Source organism: Phascolarctos cinereus, unplaced genomic scaffold (genome assembly GCF_003287225.1).
Source record: "Phascolarctos cinereus isolate Bilbo 61053 unplaced genomic scaffold, phaCin_HiC Scaffold_1;HRSCAF=81, whole genome shotgun sequence".
NCBI classification, from domain to species: domain Eukaryota; kingdom Metazoa; phylum Chordata; class Mammalia; order Diprotodontia; family Phascolarctidae; genus Phascolarctos; species Phascolarctos cinereus.
Genome location: NW_027555514.1, coordinates 216,373,437 through 216,394,726, shown reverse-complemented (window position 1 = coordinate 216,394,726; position 21,290 = coordinate 216,373,437). Strand labels below are relative to the sequence as shown.

The 21,290-nt window shown below is 45.0% G+C and overlaps 1 protein-coding gene across 4 annotated transcripts; it reads left to right on the top strand.

The window, feature by feature from the left end:
• The first annotated feature begins 9,217 nt into the window (after positions 1-9,217).
• Positions 9,218-16,664, top strand: ATP5MC2 (ATP synthase membrane subunit c locus 2). Of its 4 annotated transcripts, none has more exons than XM_078145540.1 (6): positions 9,302-9,391; positions 11,087-11,189; positions 12,580-12,648; positions 14,191-14,268; positions 15,121-15,314; positions 16,373-16,664. In XM_078145540.1, exons 3-6 carry the CDS (start codon positions 12,610-12,612, stop codon positions 16,485-16,487), a joined length of 426 nt encoding a protein of 141 aa, XP_078001666.1. In that variant the 5' UTR covers positions 9,302-9,391; positions 11,087-11,189; positions 12,580-12,609; the 3' UTR covers positions 16,488-16,664. The 4 variants fall into 4 exon arrangements, with proteins under 4 accessions (XP_020821891.1, XP_078001666.1, XP_078001667.1 ...); XM_078145541.1 differs by lacking the exon at positions 9,302-9,391 and adding an exon at positions 10,155-10,263; XM_020966232.2 differs by lacking the exon at positions 11,087-11,189 and having other exon boundaries at positions 9,218-9,391.
• The last annotated feature ends 4,626 nt before the right edge of the window (positions 16,665-21,290 follow it).

Genomic DNA, 21,290 nt, shown 5'->3' with positions numbered 1-21,290 from the left:
TACTATTTGCTCTTTTTTTTTTCTTCTGCTTTGTTTTGTTTCTTCTTTCTAGTGGTTCCTCCTATTGGTTTTAATTCTTCTTTATAACCATGACTAATATGAAAATATGTTTAATAGGAATGTATATGTAGAGCCTATATCAGATTGCATGCCATTTTGCATGGAGGGAGGGGGTGAAAATTTAAAACTCAAAAGCTTATGGAAGTGATTGTTGAAAACTAAAACTAAATCAATTCATTAAATTTTTTTAAAGTGTTGGCTTTCCCTAAACCTGTTCCATCTAAGCATATGGCTCTCCCGGCTTCTTCCATCTTTCCCCTCCTGAATCATATGCTCAATACTGACTTAAAGAGCATGTAAGTACTTTACATCATCTCATGTGTTTAATTTTCTCTTGTGCTGTGTATCTGTTATAAGTCAGGAGCCATCTGTAAGCCACCTAACACAAAGAAATTGACTTAGCCACAGAATGCATGGCAAGGATATTCAACAAGGATATAGCATTTATTTATTCGGACACGGTTTCCCAACCTCTGCATTCACCACCATAGTGGCCTACTGGTATTCAGGTAAGAATCCCTAACTCTTCCTATACTGGTTTTTGTACTTAGCCCACCAGGAACTAACTGCCTTAGTTCCCCTGGGGTCGATAAGGTCTTGAGGAAAGTTTCAGTACCTTTTAAGAGTTAGGCTTAGGGCTTCAGCTAGATAGAGTGCTGGGTCTGAAATTAGGAAGATTTGAGTTCAAATCTAGCCTCAGACACTTAACCATCTGTGTAACTCTGGGCAAGTTGTTTAACCTCTGTTTGCTTCAGTTTTCTCAACTGCAAAATGCGTACCCCATAAAGTTGTTTGGAGGCTCAAATATTTGTAAAGTGCTTAGCACATTGCCTGACACATAGTAGGCACTATACAAATGTTTATTCCTTTTCCTTCCCTGAGGAAAAACTATTCTATCCTTGGGAGGGTAGGAGATAGTAGGGATTCAGGAAAAGCTAGCCTCTGTAACAAGGATCCTAGCAGCTGTCACTTCTCACATATATTCCTTCCTTAATATATCTGTCTGGTCTGTCTCCGAATGGGAGTCAGAGAAGAGTACGTTATCAGCATGTGCTGGGTGTTATAAAGACATCCAGAAAAAAAAAAAGAGATGAATTCCCTGCCCCAAAGAGATCCTAGTTGAATCAGCACACACAAAAAGGACACAGACCCAGAGAGAAATAAGGCCAGGATGAGGTCAGAGCTTCAGACACCAGTTTGGAGAAGAAGGAAATCACAAGAGTTAAGGCCTGGAGAAAGGAGTTAGTTAGGGAAGTTATCCAGAGAGAAGGAAGTACGGAACTGAGTTTGGAAGGAGAAGAGGGAGGGAGTCGTTCTGTGAAGTTTGGATTGAGTGAAAGGGCCATACCTGAGGACCTAGAGGGCCATATGATAGCCTCCAGGCCCCAGGTTCCCCACCACTGCATCTAGACTTAGCCATACTAGAGGTAGTTGGTGACACAGTAAATAGAGCACTTAGCCTAGAGTCACAAAGACCTGATTTTGTGCAAATCCAAATTTGTTCAAATTCAAAAGTTCAAATTCAGACACTTACTAGCTGTGTGACCCTGGGCAAGTCATTTCACTTCCTGTCTGCCTGAGTTTCCTTGACCATAAAATGGGGATAATGAAAGCACCTACCTCCCTGGGTTGTTGTGAGGATCAAATGACATGTGTGTAGACATCTCCCTTTGGATACAAGGTCCATACATCAAAATTGATCAAGTTGGGGTTAGAGAACCTGTGTGACTTTGGACAAGTCATTTAACTTTTCGGTGCCTCTGTTTCCTCATCCAAAAACATGAGATGGCTGGATTAGAAGGCTTCTCAGGGCCCTTCCAGCTCTAAATTGATGATTCTGTGATGCCTCTCTCCAAGCCAGCTCATCCTCCCAGCTTCCCTTTAATGACATCACTTATTCTTCCAGTCGCCTCCAACGAAAGCCTCAGGGCCATCTTTTGATTCCTCCCTGCCCCTCACCCTCCAATTTCAATGAGTCACCAAATTCTGTTAATCTTACTTTCATAATACCTTGCCTATCTATCCCCACCTCTCCGTTCCTATTCCCATCCCTCACCCAGGCTATTGTTACCTCTCACCCAGACTATTTTAATAAGTGTGAAGCCTAGCGATTCTTAACCTGGAGGTCTATGCCAAAGGGGTCCAGGAAACAAAAAAGGTTAAGTACCTCTCCATTCGAGCCAGTTTTTCCTCCCTGTCAATCCATCAACCGTTTATTAAGCTGCAGTTATATGCCAGTACTGTGCTAAGGGCTGGGATTACAAAGACTTCAAGGAAACAATCTTTGCTCTCAAGGAGTTTACTTTTAATAAGAGAAAACAGCATATGTGTATAGATGTATACATAGGTATATGTGTAATTATATGCAAAATAGGTACAAAATAAATCCAAAGTCATTTTAAGAGGGAAAGGCTTTATAAGAGGCCTCATGCAAGAGGTAGGGCTTGAGCAGAACTTGAAATGACGTTAGTCATTCTTTTTTTTAGGCAATTGGGGTTAAGTGACTTGCCCAGAGTCACACAGCTAGGAAGTATCAAGTGGTTGAGGGTACATTTGAACTCAAGTCCTCCTGACTCCAAGGCCACTGCTCTATCCACTGTGCCACCTAGCTGCCCCTGAAGTTAGTCATTCTAAAAGGCAAAGAGGAGGCAGGAGGAAGAGCTGATGTAGTCATGGAGAGAGGAAATGGTACGTTATGTATAAAGACCAGTGAGGCCAATTCCATTAGACTGCAGCTTGCCTGAATGAGAGTAATATATAAGAAGCATGGAAAGGTAGATTGGAGCCAGATTGTGAACAGCTTTAAATGTAGGGGATTCTAGCTGTGTGGCCCTGGGCAAGTCACTTAACCCCAAGTGCCTCATCAAAAAAAAAAAAGAGCAAAAAAAAATGTAGGGGCTTGTATTTGATTTCTGAGGCAATAGGGATCTACTAGTACTTCTTGAGTAAGGGAGTGACCCAGTCAGAATTGTGTTTTAGGAAAATTGATAGCTACTTGGAAGATTTGGAGGCAGGAGAATTCTTGAGGCAGGGAGAACATTTAGGAAGCTGTTGCAGTAATCCAAGAAGTGATGAGAGCTTGAATTAGGGTGGTGGCCAGGAGAGTGGAGAGGAAGGAACAGGTGGAAGAGATGTCATGGAGGTAGAATCACCAAGGCATTGATTAGTTGAGAGGTGAGGAAAAGTAAGAGATCTAAGTAGACGCCAAGACTTTCAATATGGGTGATTAGGATTGTGGCACCCTCGACAGAAATGGGGAAGGTGGGAGAAGGGAAGTAAGTTTGTGGGAAAGATGAACATGTTGAGCTTAAAGAAATTAAAAAATATATGTAAAAGAAAGACGTGCATGCTGAGTCCATGTTGACGTCTATTATACCGTCAGTTGGGGATGTGGGTCCATGGCTCAACAGCAGACTCTTACTAGCTGTTTGACTCAGAGCAAGTCACTTAACTTCTCTGGGCCTTCAATTACCTCAGTTGGGAAAAGAGGGAATTATACTTGACGACCCTTCTAGCTCAAAGTCTAGGATCCCATAGCCACCCAACACACTGCTGCCAGATGAAGAATCCCAAAGGGGATTTCTGACTGTATGTTTTCCCTCCTCAGAAACCTTTGGTGGCTTCCCATTGCCAGTGAATTAGAGCCAAACTATATTCTAATATTCAAGGCCCACTACATGCTGACCTTAGTCTGCCTTTCTACTTTGATGCCATATATGTTCCAGCCAAATTAAAATACTTACTGTTCCTTAAAAATTTCTTGGGCTTCCTTACTTTCATCCTTTTCCTAGAGCAGACCTTTTTTACCAACTCTGCCTGTGTTTTGTTCAGTCCTTTCAGTCCTGTCGACTCTTCATGAATCCATTTGGGATTTTCTCGGCAAAGATACTGGAGTGGTTTGCCATTTCCTTCGCCAGCTCATTTTTACAGATGAGGAAACTGAGGCAAACAGGGCTAAGTGACTTGCCCAGGGTCACACAGCTAGTAAGTATCTGAGGCCAGATTTGAACTCATGAAGATGAATCTTCCTTACTCCAGGTCCAGAGCTCTATCTACTTCACTACCTAGCTGCCCTTAAGTTTATCCTACCCATTCTTCAAGGCTCACCTCAAATGCTAACTCCTCCAAGTAAGCCTTCCCTGATCCCCTCACAGGTACTTTCTCTGCATTCTTAAATCTTGTACTTTTGTCCTGCCTCATCTAAGTATTTGTGTATTTGTCTTACTATATTTTTTTTTTTTAGGCAATTGGGGTTAAGTGACTTGCCCAGGGTCACACAGCTAGTAAGTGACTTCAGGGCCGGTGCTCTATCCACTGCGCCACCTAGCTGCCCCTTTGTCTTACTACTTATCAGTTGTCTAATTAGAGTTTTCAAAGGGCATAGTATAGTCAGAAGAGAATTGGGTTTGGAATTAGAAGACATGGGTTTGCATCCCAGCTCTGCCATTTACCAGCGTGACCTTGGGCAAGTCACTTAATATCTCGAAGGCTGTTTCTCTATTCATAAAATGAATAAGTTGGGCTAGATGATTCCTAAGATCTTTTCCAGCACTCATCTCTATTTTCTTCTTCATATTTTTTTTATCCCTGAAGCATGTAACCATACCCTGCACATAGCAAGCCCTCAATAAATATTTGCTGAATTAAATTAACAACCCAATCCCAGTTTAGTGCCATTGGATTATGAGGCTATTAGCCAGACAGACTGTGAGACTGATGGTAGGCATTGGGTAACCAGCCAATCAGCTGCGGGCTTTTGAATCATAGGATTTTAGAAGTGGCATCTAATTATGCTAAGGATAAATCACAATTATATAGCAGCTACCCTTTCCTCTCAATAGTCTGGTGAGGTATAGGCAGCACATTATTATCCCCATTTTACAGATGAGAAAACAAGCTCAGAGGAGTTGTGATTTATTTGCCTATGGGTCACAAACATGAGAAGTAGAGGTGTAGACACTAGAACCCCTCCCCGGCCCCCCGGGTCTTTTGACTCTGCTCTATCTCTCTGGCCTGTCTGAAACCTCTTTGTTTTACAGCTATATAATAAGGCCTTGTTACAGGATCTGGTGGAAGGAGGGGATTGAAGAAGCTGCCTTTGTCCCCCAGTCTAACCTTTCTGGCTCTGTTTTCCCTTGGTAAAATGGAAGACAGGCTTTTCCTCTAGCCCATGATCGGGAAGGTCCCTGGACCAAACCATGGCCGTCTCACTCCTACTTCTTTTTCTCCTTACTCCATGTTGTCTTTAAGCTCTTCTCATCATCCCCATCCCCTTTTTTCTCCTTATCTCCCAGTCCACTGCTTATTGTTCCATTTTTCCCCTTCTGACCTCCCCTCTCAACAGGCCAATATTTCAGAACTGATGTCAGTTCTGAATTCGGGACTCTCAGCACTGACCACCTACCAAACTGTCCAGATATCTACAAACACATTTTATTTTAATAACCTCTCCTCCCCCCTCATTCCTGTGAGGAAGAATAAATGACCTCCAGCCTCCTTAATCACCCTCTGCATGAATGTTGATTCACTCTGGGGAAACTGCCAGAGCCAGTTGAGGCTGCCACTGATGGGACCAATGAAGGATCCTTAATCTGGGGTAGACAGACTCCCAAGGGGTCCATGGATAGATTGGGGTGAGGAGGGGTGGGAACTTGGGTGGGAAAAAAAAATTACGTCTTTATTTTCACTAACCTGTCACTAAAATTTAGCATTTCCTTCAAGTATTCAAATATTTAAAACGTCATTCGTAGGCTCCTCCAGACTGACGAAGGGGTCCATGACATAAAATAGGTTAAGAACCCCCGATTTACAGGACCCTGGCTAGCTGTGGTACAAAACTCCCACCGTGCTATTTGGTTGCTAACTGCATTGAACGTTCGAAGCGACAGGACAAAAAAAGAGGAGCCAGATTCCTATTTTTCCTAAGCTATCTCTGTTCTGCTTTAAGAGCCAATTCCAGAAACGTATATTAAATACCTACTCCGTTCAAGACACCTTGCTTAGCACAAATTAAATTGAAATGACAGAGTACTCAACAGCTGTTTACTGGGGGTAACTCCTAGGCATATACTGGATTTGTTTTGGCTTTAGGGGAATGAGGCTGGAAGGTCACGGGAATTCCGGTGCATTTGGACATGGAGATGAAAATGAAAGGACCGTTATGTAGTGAAAAGACCCCCTGGCTTTGGAACCGGAGAATCTTAGGTTCAAACGCTGGCTTTGCTTACTAATTAGCCTTGTGACCTTGGGGCAATGTCGCTAGTCCTCAGTTCCCTCAATTTGAAAATGGCTGAGATGACCCTTGAGGTCGCTTCTAACTGTGAAGTCTATGATTGGGTAAAGAGGAAAGGAGGGACAGACAATAATACAGTGGGGAACTCTGGATTTGGAATCTGAAGACCTGGGTTTGAATTCTAATTCGGTGTGACCCTGGCCTACTTCATTCATCTCTACGGACCTCAGTTCCCTCGTTCTGTAAAAGGGAACTGGCCAAGATGATTTCCTCAGACCCTTTCTAGCTCTAAAGCGGACGAATGGTTAAGAGTATTGTGCAGGAAAGAGAACAGGAATTGCACTCCAATTCAGAAGCATTATTCCGTGCCTGTCAAGTACCAGGCACTGCGCTAAGTGTGTGTGTATGTGTACACACATTCATATATACACATGTGTGTATATAGGTACGTATGTATACGTGTATATAGGTATGCATATACATATACAGTCTATACGTACATACATGTGTTATGATTTATTTTTGTGTGTATATCCGTTTGTGTGTCTATTTATCCGTATATACACACACATAAAAACGGGGTGTGGAATAGGTCCCTTGCAGTTCTCAAGTGGAGAGGGATGTTTGTGCCTCCGGGCGGGGTGGAGGGGGGTAGACTGTAAGCTTTTGGAGGGTAGGGCCCCTGCTTTCTCCCCATTCTCTGGCCTGAAGACCTTCAAAGTCTGAGTCGGCTGCGGGGCTGCTCCGCAGGCATTTAGTAAGGACCTGTTGATTGAGTGGTCCCCGGGGGGCTGACTACCAGCCTGCGGCGGCTGCAGCAGCTGCAACGGCGGCAGCAGGAGCGCGCGCGCGAGCGTGTGTGTGTGTGTGTGTGTGTGTGTGTGTGTGTGTGTGTGTGTGTGTGTGTGTGTGTGTGTGTGTGTGTGTATCGAGGTGCATTGAGGGGTGCGGGGGCCCCCTCATCTCTCCGGCCCCCCGCAGAGAGGGGGAAGGGTGCGAAGACCGAAGCGGCTGGGCACGTGGCTGGAGAAGCTGGGGGCCCTTCCTCCCCCTCTCCTGCTTTCTCCCTTTCCCCTCCCCGGGCTGGAGCGGAGGGCCATAAAAATGCAGATGGAGGATCGGTGTGAAATAACGGGCCCATATAAATCCCTCTGCCGCCCGCCTGCAAGATGGATTGGCCGCATTGAAATTCCTCCGCGAGGATAATTAAACTCGGGGCCTCATCCGGGCAAAATTACATCGCTGTAATGGCGTCGCTCGGGGTCCCGGGAAATGGCTCGGCGGGCTTTCAGCGGCGGGTTTTATCGCCGGCCGGGGTGTGCCTGGCTGCGGCTCGCCTCTCCTCCGGGACCGTAAAGCTGCTGCCGTGATTTATCCTCCCCTTCTCCCAAATCCGATTAAATGGAGGAGCTCGGGGCCGGGGCGCCGCGGGGCCCGCCAGGCAGCCGGGAGGGGGCGGCGGGAAGGACGGGGCCAAGGAGGGAGGACAAACGGCTCCTCGGAGGGAGGCGGATTTGCCTTTATTTACAGCCCAGGGTTTTTTTCCACTCTCTCCTCATCCCCCCCCTTTTTTTTCCCTTTTCATGGGGGCTGTGTTTCCTATCTTTCCCCTTGCTTTCCTGGAAGCATGATGGTCTGGGTGCGGGGTGGGTGCTAATAAGTGGAGTCTAAGATGGAAAAGGGGAGCTTAGACCAACCCCCATCCTTGGGGGGTGGGAGAGAGGGAGGGTGAGAAGGCCTTCTTCAACCGTGGGCAGATAGAGTAGGTAGGCAGATACAAGGGAGGAATAGGAGGGCTTTGAGTGTGATAGGGCAGGTCTAGAGCTGGTGTAGAGGTAAGGGGTACCGACCTAGGAGAGGAGATGGCTAAGGGGAAGAAACATTGGCCCATAGTGAAGGCGTAAATTGTTACAGGGGGTGACATGAGGGGCAAAGATAGCGCCCCACTGGGGTAGTACATGCTCAGGAAATCTAGAGCGAGAGCTGGTACACTGTAAACGGGTGAGATGGAGAAGGGAAGCAAAGATGCCACACCTTGTGGGAGTGGAGAAGCTCCCCAAAAGATAAGATTGTGGATAGTCCTGCGGAGATGACACTCCACGCAGTACCTGCTTAGCTGAGGTGGGAGTGGAACCCAGACATGGTACATGGGGGGGGGAATAACTAAGATGAGATGGGGGATGGCAGCGACTGCCACGGGACAGTACTTGTCGAGGAAATGAGAAAAAGGGGCAGGTAAAGAGGAGGGAGGACGGTCAGGGAGTGAATAGCTGCTCCGAACTCTATTAGGTGGTTAAGATGACCTCCCGAGTTCATTCCCACTCAGCCCCCTACTCTCTCGTTTGCTGGGTCACTAAGCCAGCCCTTTCTGTAGTGGCTGCTACCAAGTAGTAAAGAGAATTCCTGACATTTTCACAGCTTAAGGTTTGCAAAACTTTACATATGTTATAGCTCGCTTGATAATTATCACATTACATTTACATACACCATATCATTTGATAAAAGAGCAACCACCACCATCCTTTCTTCCTCCCACTTAAAAGGAAAAACACGAAAAATGAGGTTGTCAGTTACAGCTTGGCATTTTGCAGCCTATTTGCCCATTTAATGCGTTTCCCCATGGGCAACTCCTGGACACGTGATTCCAAAACACTGAAGCTTCCCTAAGCTGCAGAAGTGTTAAGGACGTAGGGGTACCGGAATATTTAATGATACGGTTCTGGTGTATGCGGCACCCCACTCTCAAAGGCTGTGCTTCAACTGTTTGACTCTGCGCATGCTCGGGAATGGGCCTGGCGTCCATATTCCCATTGCGGTCTAGAGCAAATTGCAGACCGCGTTTTGTATGCAACTCATAACTGCCTAGCGTCTACACCAGGTCGCCTCTGGCTGTAGTTCCAGCCTTCGAACAGCAGATGGCGAGACGGACCGCCTGCCTTGATGTGGCTGGAGGGCGGCGCTGTAGCATCTCTCCAACTCCTAAGATTTCGGTCGTTCTGCCCTGCCCCGACGCCACTCGTTGGCAAGAGGCACGCGTGCGTCAGGCCGCACGCCTCTATTTCCCCTCCCCTCTCTCTGTCTCCTCCGCTCTGCCGGCAGGTAAGGCCCGGGGCCTGGCTCCCGCTAGGTTCTGCGTACATGCCCGCGAAGGATTCCACTTCGCGCCGCCACTTCGCCCCGCCACTTCGCGGAGTCTTCCCTGGAACATCCCCGACCCCGGTCCTCTCCCTATCCCTGACTCCCCGGCCCTGGCGCCCCGAGACCTCCCCTTCCCGCGCGCCGGTGACCTCCAGCCGCGCGGGTCCGGCGCCATCTTGGGCTTCAGGCATGGATGGGGGGTGGGAAGGGAGAATGAAAAAGAGGGAGTGGGGGGGGTGGGGTCCTCAATCCTTCCTTCCGCCTTCCTGGGTTTCGCTCGCCCTTGGCCCCAGTGCGGGCCGCCTTCCTCGAGGCCGTCCTCCGGTGCCCAGGCCCGAGGCTGACCGCTCCACCCCTTTCCCGGCGCCGGTTGGGCCTCCTAGGCCCCCGTGGCCCACTATGCAGATGTCACTTGGTCCTGTCCTTTAGTCCCGGAAGTCGCCTCTCAGGCGCCCACGTGAGGGGCAGGTTTACTCCTCCCCTGGCACTGCACCCCTGGGGCCCTCCCCGCAGCCTCACCCCTCCGGAGGCCCCAAGTTGTGCGAGGATCCTCCCTAACTGAGCCCTAGGGGAGCAGGTATAAGACAACCTGAGCCCCCCCCCCCCAGCCAAACCTCGTGGGCTCCTGTGAAGAGGTCACAGGACTCCAAATTTGTCTTTTAGATATTCGAACCCCTGATTTCCCAAATGATCCATACTTTGTCCTTCTACACAGTTCTCCTCGTGTACAGGCTGAAATTGAGAATAATATAGAAGTGAAAAGTCAGGGAGGAAGCCTTCGTTTTGTATGAGGAAACTTGAGGCCACTGCTGAAGTGACAACTAAAGTCTCAGGTAGTATAGGACATGAACCCAAGTCTTCTGATTTCAAGGCCAGGGCTCTTTACTGTTCTACCATCCAGTTTCTCTATTGGAGGTAGGGCCAATGTAGCAGTTAACCATGGCATCTTTCCCTCAGAGTTTTTCTATAAGTTGTCTGAAGGTGATGTCTCACACCTCCAACAGCCTTGTTTTCAGGAGTAAACGAAGGGTACAGCCAAGGTCATCCTGCAGCACAATCTAAATGGACCTCCTCAAGGTCTTGTCTCCTCGTCCTGTAACTTTCTTTTATTCACTCATATTCCCTGAGTGTGCTCAGCTTCTAAGTGTCCTTGGTAAATAGAATCAAATCTCACAATTTGAAGGAAAGAAACTTAGCTTTAGCACTTCTAGGCACCCCCAAGGGGGGGCGCTCGGTCCATGTTTGGTAGACCAGTAGAGATGACCTTTGCCTCACCTAGAGCCTATTGCCTTGAAGATACACTGTTATATCCTTAATGTCGGGTTTTAAGCAGGGAGACCAGCCAGTGTGAACATGAGCAATGTACCTAAGCAGAACAGACTAAAGGAAGTTTCAAAGCAAGGGAAATATGAGAGAGAAGAATTGGGCAGGCATTGAAGCAGATTAACGCTGAATAGTTGCCATTGTTATAAGGAGCAGAGTGTTAGATTATTAGTTATAACTTTTGTTCCCTAAAAGGGAACATGACTCTAATATCTTAAAGCAGGAGTTCCTAACCTAGAGTTGATGAAGTTGGGTTTTTTTTATATTTTGATAACTATTTCAATAATAATTGGTTTCCTTTCTAATTTGTGTATCTTTTATTATGCATTTAAGAATGTTCTGAGAAGGGGTCCATAGTCTTCACCAGACTGCCAAAGGGGTCCCTAATACAAAAAAAAGTTTTAGAACCCCTCCCTTAAAGTCAAAGTCCTGACATGTAAGTATTGTTAAAGTCTTAATTTTTATCACTTAAATAAATTCACTGTGAAAGTCATACTTGCTGTGAAGTCTTTTAATAGATAATTACCTATTTATAACTTTGAGCACTGATCAGTTAGAGAAGACAAGTTAGTAGTTGTTTCCTCAAACTAGGAGGTGAAATCCCCTAAGGCATTACTGATCATTTCAGTGCATTTATTACTTTTCCTGTAGCTTCTTGAAGTTATCTTTTTTTTTTTTGACTAGGCAATGGAGTTAAGTGACTTGCCCAGGGTCACAGCTAGTAAGTGTTATGTGTCTGAGGCCTGATTTGAACTAAGGTCCTCCTGACTCCAGGGCCAGCGCTCTATCCACTGTGCCACCTAGCTGCTCCTCTTGAAGTTATCTTTGATTAAACTGAAGCATGAGGCAGGACAAAGTTGGACCTCAAAAAAACTTAGATATGAAGACTTTGTATTTAAAGACTTGGAGCCATGATACTTCTTGCCCTCTTAGGTTATGAAGATGATAACTATAATGGCCTAAGTTTCCTTATTATAGTAATGTCAGCTTTCCAGCACTAATCTGTCTTGGCCCCACTGTGGATGTCATTTCATTTAAAATCGAGGTAAAAATCGATAAATTGAGCATCGGGGTAAGCAAGTGGTTCCAGATTATGCAGTGACAAAACTGTACAAGGAACCCATTAGTTCTACATCTCTGGCAGTGACTTCCAAAGGCACATAAATGGCTTTTCTTAAAGGGAAAGCTCATCATAGATCCAGGCAGCATGGTATAGAACCTAGTTTCAAGTTTGAGTTCTACTCACTAGCTTATTTTTACCCTTTGATTCTTTTTCTTTACCTGTAAAATGGGTTTAGTATTACTATCTGCTTTTGAGTTGTAAGAATCAAGTGTGTTTGTGTTTCTAAAAGAATTAGATAAAGGGCATTCTGTGTAATATACTCAAACTAATTTAAGAATACTAGGATCTGGGCTGGAGGGAAATTTTGGAGATGGAACAGCAGTTATCAGAAGTTCTGTTAATAACGAGTGTATTATCCTGAATCTTAAGACCCTGCTTCCCTCATATTGAAGTCAGGTCTTCAAAGGGCTATGAGCCTTGGCTAGAGATGGTGTAAATTATAAGGACCAAATCCTGGTGTTCCTGAGGGGAATAGATTCGTAGTTTCTAATTAAACTTCTGTGTCTAACTTCAGTAAAGGTGGAATGGGATACCTCCTCTATGAGTCTCTTGTTTTCTCCTTTTTGAAATGAGTATTGCTCCTTTTGAAGCCCTACTTTTATTTCAGTTGAATTTTCTGAGTGCACTTTCAGCTGTCATTGGTTTACTTTGTGTAATAAATGAGGAGTAATTCTGATTTCTGACACTGCTTTTATGCCCTCAGCTCTTCAGCTTTGCCCCTCACCCCCTGAGAATGTACACCTGCGCCAGGTTCATCTCTACCCCTGCCCTTGTGAGTAACTGACAGTCAAATGGGGGGTGGGTGGGGAAAGGAACAAAAACTGTTCCATCCTTCCACCTACAACTTCATCAGACCTTGTTCCTCACAGCTAGGCTGTGGGGAGGGTTACCTTTCACCTGGGGAAGTGACACCCTCTGGGACTCCCTTGCTGTGGTAGTCTGATATGGAAGTGAATTCAGCAAGGTAAGGGAATGTTCACTTGAGTCCCAAATCTCTAGACTATTTCCATTCATGCAGCTCCCTGGGGAAAGTGGGGTATAGACCTGGGAATCTGGGTTTGGAATCTAACTACTCAATGGCAGTTGTATGTACTTTGTGTCCCTCTTTTTTTTGTTTTTTGGTGTTTTTGGTGCGGCAATTGGGGTTAAGTGACTTGCCCAGAGTCAACACAGCTAGTAAGTGTTATGTATCTGAAGCTGGATTTGAATTCAGGTCCTCCTGACTCCAGAGCTGGTGCACCATCTAGCTGCCCCTGTGTCCTTCTCAAAGCCCTACACTGATGCCTTATGTGTGTAGAAGTGACAGTGAAGATTGTGACCCTAGTTTCTCTAAAGCTATGCCAGCAAAGCACAGTCTGGCAAGTGCTGCCAAGGTAGAAAGGAAAGGTATCCATGGCAGGCTCAGCAACTGCCAGTGTCTGTTTAGCAAGGACCAACCTTGCTAAGTTCCTTAGAGGCTCAGCACCAGGCTGGCTGCAAATAGAGGAATGTTTCCAGCTAAATTATCGGAGGAATATTGTGTCACCCAAATTCAGTCAGTAATGTGGATGAAGCTATAGCTATGTACAGAACCCTGTCCTGTACAGGTGCTAGGATAACTAGAAGAAAGAGACACAGTTCTTTCCCTTTGGAGAGCTTATGGTCTCCTTAGGGGCAGGCCGTATATTATTATAAAGCAAAGAGGAAGCATAGCTTAGGGGATAGTGGTTTTAAGTCCTGCCTCTGATATATTGTATTTGTGACCCTAGACAAGTCATCTCAGGAATCTTTGTAGGACTCTTTTAAGTTGCAGAAAAATAGTGCAAACTGATTAATCCACATTTCCTGAGAGTCTACTCTATGCAAATCACTAATTACATTGTGAATGGTAAAAGAGTATTCAGATTTGGGGTAGATTAAACTGTGAAGACTGCACAGGGGATCTCATTTCTCTCAGGGAGTGTTTTTAAAAGTAAGTCCTTTTTTGCCTTAATCCCGGGCTTCTTTCTTATGTGATGATGTAGCCTTGGTCTTTTCTGCCTATAAAGTGAGTGGGAAAGGAATTTGAATGTGCCTCCTAGGTCCCACAAGCTGGGAGTTTATAGGGAGTAGGGTCTTCTTGTAACCTGGGGCCTGCTGATCTCCACCCTTGGATGGGGGAGGAGAAATGTTTTAGTTATTATCTAAAACTTGAAATTGAGCTCTGGGAGAGATGAATATGGTGGGAGGATTGGATGACCAGGAAGGGGAATCAACCTTTCTATGGTAAGGCAGCCAGCCACCAGGAGCATTCTAGGCAGCCTCCATGACATTTTTGCTTCTTCTTTTCTGCCAGGTGAGGAGCAGCTCTCAGGTGCTGAGTAGACCATTATCCGCAGTGGTGCTAAAACGGCCAGAGGTTCGGACAGATGAGGTAATTTGACAGTGAAGTTGAACCTTGACCATGAGGGTCATCAGAGAGAAGAGTGCTTACTTGCTTAGGCCAGCAGGGGGTGTCCTGACACCAACCCAGATGAGTGGGATTTTGGTATGGGGGGTTTTGGGGGAGCCACTGGTTTTAAATGGAGGTAGAAAAGGTAGTAAATCCTGCCCATTGTTTAGATCAGGGGTTCTTAATTTCGGGTCCATGAGCTTTTTTTTTTTTTGACTTTGATAACTATCGATATAATTGGTTTTCTCTGTAATCTTGTGTATTTTATACATTTAAGAACATTTTGAAAAGGGGTCCATACTGGCAAAAAGATCCTTGACACAAAGAAAGGTTGTTTTAAACCTTTGTGACTGTAGACAAGTCATCTAACCTCAGGAATCTTTGTAGGACTCTTTTAAGCTACAGAAAAATGGTGTCAACTGATTAATCCACATTTCCTGCTCTTGAACTTTAGTGACATTCTAAAAGACTGTCTGTATGGTACTGATACCTGTCTTGTCCCAGTCTAGACCTACAATCAGGAAATTCTAGCTCTTGGGTTTTTAGAAGACAGCTTCTCCTGGGGCACCAAACTTGTTTCAGTTTCCTGATCTGTCTCAAGCTTCCAGACATCCTGTTGCTCTGGTAGTTGACCATACTTGAATGCATTCAGATCTCATCTTCTCAGCATCTTTATCCACATATCAGAACTTTGCTGTGCTGTGAAGGATGTTTTACAGTTTTGAGGAACAATCACTAGGGCCTGGTATGGCAGGCTATACTGTTGTTCTGATGCAGAAACTCATGATGTCTTTCAAGGTGCTTTCCCCTACAGCCTAACTCTTTCTCTCACAGAACCTCAGTGTTTTGGCAGCATCAGGTTCCTTGACCTCACTTGTCCCCAGATGTGGATTCCAAACTAGCACCATCTCAAGGGACGTTGACACAGCAGCCAAGTTCATCGGGGCTGGGGCTGCCACTGTGGGGGTGGCTGGCTCTGGAGCTGGGATTGGGACTGTGTTTGGAAGTCTCATCATTGGTTATGCCAGGTAAGGTAGGGATGGGAGAGTTTAGATGGGGTTTCCAGGGTGTGAATTTAGCTGGCACTTTCTGAGTAGAAAAACCCTAACCCTTTAGATGAAATAGAAGCAAAGTTTGGTTTTATGGATGCGAGGCCTATTCCTTGGGACCACCTCTGGCTTCTTGTCTCCCCAAGTCTGTAGCTTCCAAATCACCTTTCACTGTTGCTGTCCCACAACACAGGGCATACCTTATTGCCATTTCAGCCTGCCCCCCAGCACTGGGATCCTGAGACTGTCTGCTCCCCACAGACTTTTGGTAACTCATTGTTAGAACTAAATTAACCCTCCAGAGACCAGTAAGTTCTTTTAGTACCAGTGGGGATATAAGGTTATTTTCCTGGATTTTTCCAAAGGAGACCTAGTTGTCCTGGCGTAGTTACAAGACAAGAGTATAATCTGGTGTTGATGTGCCAGTCAGAACCTCCCTGATGACCAGACCTGAACAAACTGGATTAATGGGTGGCATCATTGCATTTCTAATCTTCCCAACTGTCTCTTTACCTTCAGAGTAGAATGATCGCCTTTTGTAGGGGGTATAAGATCCTTATGTTCTGGCCATATTTTAAATGAATGAAGGTTGTCCTATGCACCGATCCTCTTAACTGCTTAGTCCATTCTGTTCTGGAGGGTTTCTTGTGGGTCCTGGCTGCAGAGTGCCTAAAGCTAGGAGCTATTCAGTGCTAAATAGAAACAAATGGTGGGGGTAGTGGATTTTTTTTTAATTCCCCTTTGAGGTGGTAATATTTGGATAAACAATGCTAATGAATCATGAATTGGTTAGGATTCCCATTAAATCTCTGCAGAGCAGAGCAGTTTCTTCTCTGAAGCTGATAACTGGGGTAAGACTCACCCATGTGGCCAGACTTTGGTGTGATCTTTCTCATCCTGAAAGACAAGTCAATAGGATGACCACTTTGGTATTTGAGATAAGTGCAAGACAGGTTTCCTTACCCTTCTCCTATTGATATCTTTATTATCCCCTTTGTGTCCAAGGAACCAGACTCACCCACCTTTCCTTCTCCCAGGAACCCCTCCCTGAAGCAGCAGCTCTTTTCCTACGCCATCTTGGGCTTTGCCCTGTCTGAGGCCATGGGGCTCTTTTGCCTGATGGTGGCCTTCCTCATCCTCTTCGCCATGTGATGGAACCATTTCTGTCCCCCAGTGTTTCTGAACGTTCCTTCTCGTCATCCTGGTCCTTCCATGTCTCTTCCAGCCTGTGTATACCTCCCCCTCCATCTCACCAGGCAGCCCTGGGTAAAGCCATGGGTCAGGGTTTGACAGAGGGAAGACAAATAAATACTGTATTAATAAGCTGTTTCTTGGGTCTCCGTGTATGCTTCTTTTGCATTGTTGACTGAATAAACCTCATTGAGAGGCTTGGAGGATGGTGGTGGTGGAAAAGGGTGAGCCCCACTCCTGAAATTCCTGGGCTTCGGCATCTCCTAGATTGCTTTTCCCTTTTCTGTCTTGGGAAAGTGAATCAAAATTTTAGAGATTATTCCTTTTATTTGTTAGTATAAGTTGTTAACTCACCTTGGATGGTTAGGCCAGCGACTTCATAATGCCAGCATAAGGTAACCTGCTGTTCCTCCTTCCCATTCCTGCTGTGTCAAGCTAATAAAGCCTGCCATTATTTGATCTATTACAGTAGACTTCTGGTTACTTCTCCACTGAGATCTGTCTAATACACCACTGCCAGATAAATGCTCATAAAGCTCAGCCCAATTGTCACTCATCTTTGTTATCCCCTGAGAGCCACATGCCTATAGGAAACACTTGATAAAGGTTTGTTGAATGAATCACCTAGCCTCACCCCATTTTACAAGGGAGAAAACTGAGGTCCAAGAAAGGAAATACCATACCCAAAATTACAACTCACTGATGGCAAAACAGGTCTAATGATCCTCTCTTTGGTGTGTTTCACGATTTACCACATTGCAAGGCTTTTTCAAGAGCTGACACTTTCGTTATTTTTTTATTTCCCTAGTTGAAGTGGGTAGGCAGGGGTAAGAAAGGGCAGGATTCTCTTAAATCATGAGGTGGGTTGGTAGCAGGGGAAAATAGAGGCCAAAATAGGAGACATTAATTTTAAGTTAGAGAAGGATAAAACACAAAGGAGGAGTAGCTTTTTAATCCAGTTTGGTTCAACCAGCATTCACCTTTCATGTGCTAGGTGGGGAACTCGGGAAGAACATGTGTACAGAGGGTGATCCAATCTTGGATCAGTCACCATTGATACTTCTAGTGGAGTTGGGGCTACAGGGTATATTGTCTTGAGTTAGAAAACACTTCCTTGTGAATGTAGGCCTAATGTTGGTATAGACGAGGGCTGCATAACATACTACTTGAGGCCTGCTAAAGGATTTCAGGCAGCCCTTAAAAAATCTAGGGTTGCCACTGTACACTCTTCTGTTTGTCACATGACCTGAGGCAACCAACCATTGTCAGTCTGTCTAATCTAACCTATCTGTGGCCTGAAGAAGTTTAGCCTGTTTTAATTTTGGCCCCTACTTACTGCCAAATTGTGCTTCTAGTAGATTTCTAGTAGAATAAGCCTTGGCATTACTCCACCAACTACCTTTGAGCCATTGGTGTAAGAAAGACTTCACTGAATGAGGGAAAGCTCTCCCTGTGTACAAGGTACTGTCTGTAAATTTGAGGCCCTTTGAAAACCCACCCCTTCACTAGTCTCTGCTCTACCCTGATGTCATCATTGCTTTAACTAAAACATATCCTTGACTTCTCTAATTTTCTTGTCCTTTTTTTTTTTAATACACATTCTTTACCTGGCTGGGACAACACCTGGTTCCTTAACACAATGGCTACTTCAGCTAGTAACTTGAAGACTTTACTTTTCTCTAAGGTGGATGATGAGATGGTGTTGCAAGAGGTAAATTCCTTCAGGAGGCTTCAAGACAACCCCAGTCCTCTGGTGCCTGGGCCCAAGGGATACATATTAGCAGTCCAAGTTTAAATAGATTGAGGTTGAAGGGGAAGGCTGTTCTAGCTGAGGAGCTAAGGTTAGCTTAGGTTTTCCTGGGTCCCTCTTTAGCTTTGATCCACAGTGAAGTGTTGCTATACTTTTTGACCTGTCCTTGTGGCCTTAGAAAGGTGACCAGACTGGAAATCATGAAATAGAGGTCTAATCTCAGCTCTGCCACTGGCTTTGATCATTAGGCAGTCACTGGTTTCCATATCTATAAAATGGGAATAATCTTGCTCCAGGAACTGAGGATTAATGGGCCCTGGGTTCTAGTCTTCACTCTACCACAAACTATCTAGTGAGCAGGTAACAACCTCTGAGCTAGATTTTCTCCAGTGTTTTAATCTACAAGTCACTATTTTGGGCCTTGATTCTCTCATTTGTAAAGTGAGTGTTAGGCAATGAAGGGAGACCCCAAAAGGAGAGCTCAGTTCCCCTTCCTTTATTTTGTAATGTATCCTTCATAATAAGTCCTTTTTGCAGCTTTCACTTAGGAATCCAGAGTTCATTTTATCGATTAAACTGAGCAGTAGCTTTTTTTTTATCTTTGGGAAAAGAAAAGTAATTTTTTTTTTTACTTTAAGAGAAGGAAAAGTTGACACTAGCAAGAGCACTGGTTCAAATTCTGGCTCAGCATTTATTGGGTGACTGATCTTTCTGGACCTCAGCTTCTGCGGCTTTAAAGGGTTGGATGAGGCCAGTGGTGTCAAACAAATAGAAATACATCCCTGCAGGTCACATATTGACTTAGAGAACCACAAATTGAGATTATCTATGTTGGATTGTATTTTTTATTTTGTTAAACATTTCCCAATCACATTTGAATCTGATTGTGGCCCATTCTGACGTTTTGACATTGAGTTAGACACTTCTGGATTAGATGATTAAGTCCCATCTATGTCATACAATATACAGTCTCTAAAGTCTCTTTTGATCCCAATAATTCTTTAATTTTGTAATTGTCTTTGTATCAGTGGTCCAAGGACCTGAGAGTATTTTACAGAAAGCTTTTCCTAATTTCTGGGATAAGGGCAGGCTATTCCCAGTTCATAAAACCAGGCAGTGGTTGGACCTGGAGTGGTTTGGAACCCAGGAAAGCTTCTGGTGAAATGATGTCTCATCTGACCGAGTCTTTTCAGTAGGTGTTTAAGTGCCAGGAAGAGTGTCATTAAGTTTCTGCCATCCTAATTAAAAGTAGGTGATAATTGAAAATGATCTATATGCTAAGCAGGAGGAATCCTTTTTAGTCCCCCAGCCTGCGTGTGTATTTATGAGTTTCAGGTCTTTTGGGATAAGTAGAAAGCATATAGATCATTTTCAACACTGAGGGTTTGGGTCCTAGTTGCTCCAAAAGACTCAGAGGCAGCACTACTTTGTGTTCTCTAAGACGAGAGGAGCATTTTAAGGCAAAAAATTTGGAGACTTTCTCCTAAATGCTGAGAATGGTTAAGTAATAAATCTAGGGAATTCTTCACTTATGGAAATAGTTTAAAGCATGAATTTTTTTTCAAGGTCTTCCTCATTCCAAGGCCAATGCTCTATCCATTTCACCATAAATGTTAGACCTTAGAAAGAAGGCTGACATCTCACCTTTTTTCTGACAGTTTCACATGTAACCCAATTGAGAGAGAGAGAGAAAGCAAAAAGGAAGGTGAGTCAAAAGGAAAGATAAGGATGGTTTTAGCTTAAAATTCATTAGTAGATTCTACTTTCTCTATTTCCATTAGCCATACTGCCATCTTTATAAGTTGTTAGCTTTTTGAGCTATTGCCAAGTTCATTTTGGTTCACTGCTGTTTTGTTTTACCTCTGTTGCTAGTTAGGAGAGGAGTTTAGGGCCTCCTCTCCTCTCCTAAACCTAGTAAACTTGGGAGTATTGCTCCTTCCTGAGTCAGCCCAGCTCTGCCCCCCATCATGGATATTTATAACCAGTAAGCACTGGAGCATTCCAGGAACTGTGGCTGCTTTCAGAGAAACCACTGCTGCAGACCCTATTCAGGGGCAGGAGGAGGAGCACATGTGTGGAACCCCAGGGGCAGCCTCCTGACTCCTTTCCTTGCAGCCCCTCCATGCCCCCCACAGCTTTTCCATCAACATCTCCCAGCAGCTGAACAGTGACTGAATTTCCAAAACACTAGCTTAAAGGGTAACCGTGAGCTCAGTGCTCCCTTAGCAACAGCAAAAACAGCCAGTGGGGATCCAATTTAAAGGAAGTCTACAATAGTGGAAGGTGGCCGAGCCTGACAGGGGAGACCAGAATGGGAGTTGAGGACTTCTTGTTACACTGATAAACTTGATAACATGAAGCTGGTTCCCTTCCCATGCTTTAATTTCCTGCCTCTGTACAGAATGGAACAGAGAATCCTTGCCTCCCTGAGATGTTACCAGGGATAACTGGGATCAAGTCCAGAAAGCGCTCAGAGGGCTTGATGTTCATACTTTCTGTCTTTACTGTTCTTCACTTAACGGTTTACCAGTTGGCACTTAGCTCAGAAATTCTCTAGGGTCTCCTCTTCTCAACAATCAAGTATTTATGAAATACCTACTATGTGCCAGGTGCTATACTAAGATATTTACAGATATCTCATTTGAGCCTCACATCAACCCTGAGAGCTATTATCATCCCCATTTTACTCATGATGAAACAGGCATACAGAGTTCAAGTGACTTGCCTGGAGTCATCCAAGTGTCTGAGACCGGATTTGAACTCATGTCTTCTGGATTCCAGGCCTAGCACTCTTCCTTCACCATACATACATACACATGTGCATGCATGTGTTTACATACACACATATGTATGCTCACAAGAAAATGCCCAGTGATGGGGGAAGGGCACTAACAACCAGAAAGGTCTCCTATTGAAGTAGGTAACATTTGAGCTAGACCTTGAAAAGAGCCAGGGCTCCCAAGAGTTACAGGCTTGGAAGGAGAGCATTCCAGGCATAGGACATGGTATGTATG

What these genes read in the sequence shown, in the direction of transcription:
- ATP5MC2 (XM_020966232.2), top strand. Translation starts at nt 9,233, where the DNA reads ATGTGGCTGGAGGGCGGCGCTGTAGCATCTCTCCAACTCCTAAGATTT. An exon ending in TCATCTCTACCCCTGCCCTT is followed by an intron (nt 12,649 to 14,190) that starts GTGAGTAACTGA and finishes CTTTTCTGCCAG; the next exon opens with GTGAGGAGCAGCTCTCAGGT. An exon ending in CTCATCATTGGTTATGCCAG is followed by an intron (nt 15,315 to 16,372) that starts GTAAGGTAGGGA and finishes TCCTTCTCCCAG; the next exon opens with GAACCCCTCCCTGAAGCAGC.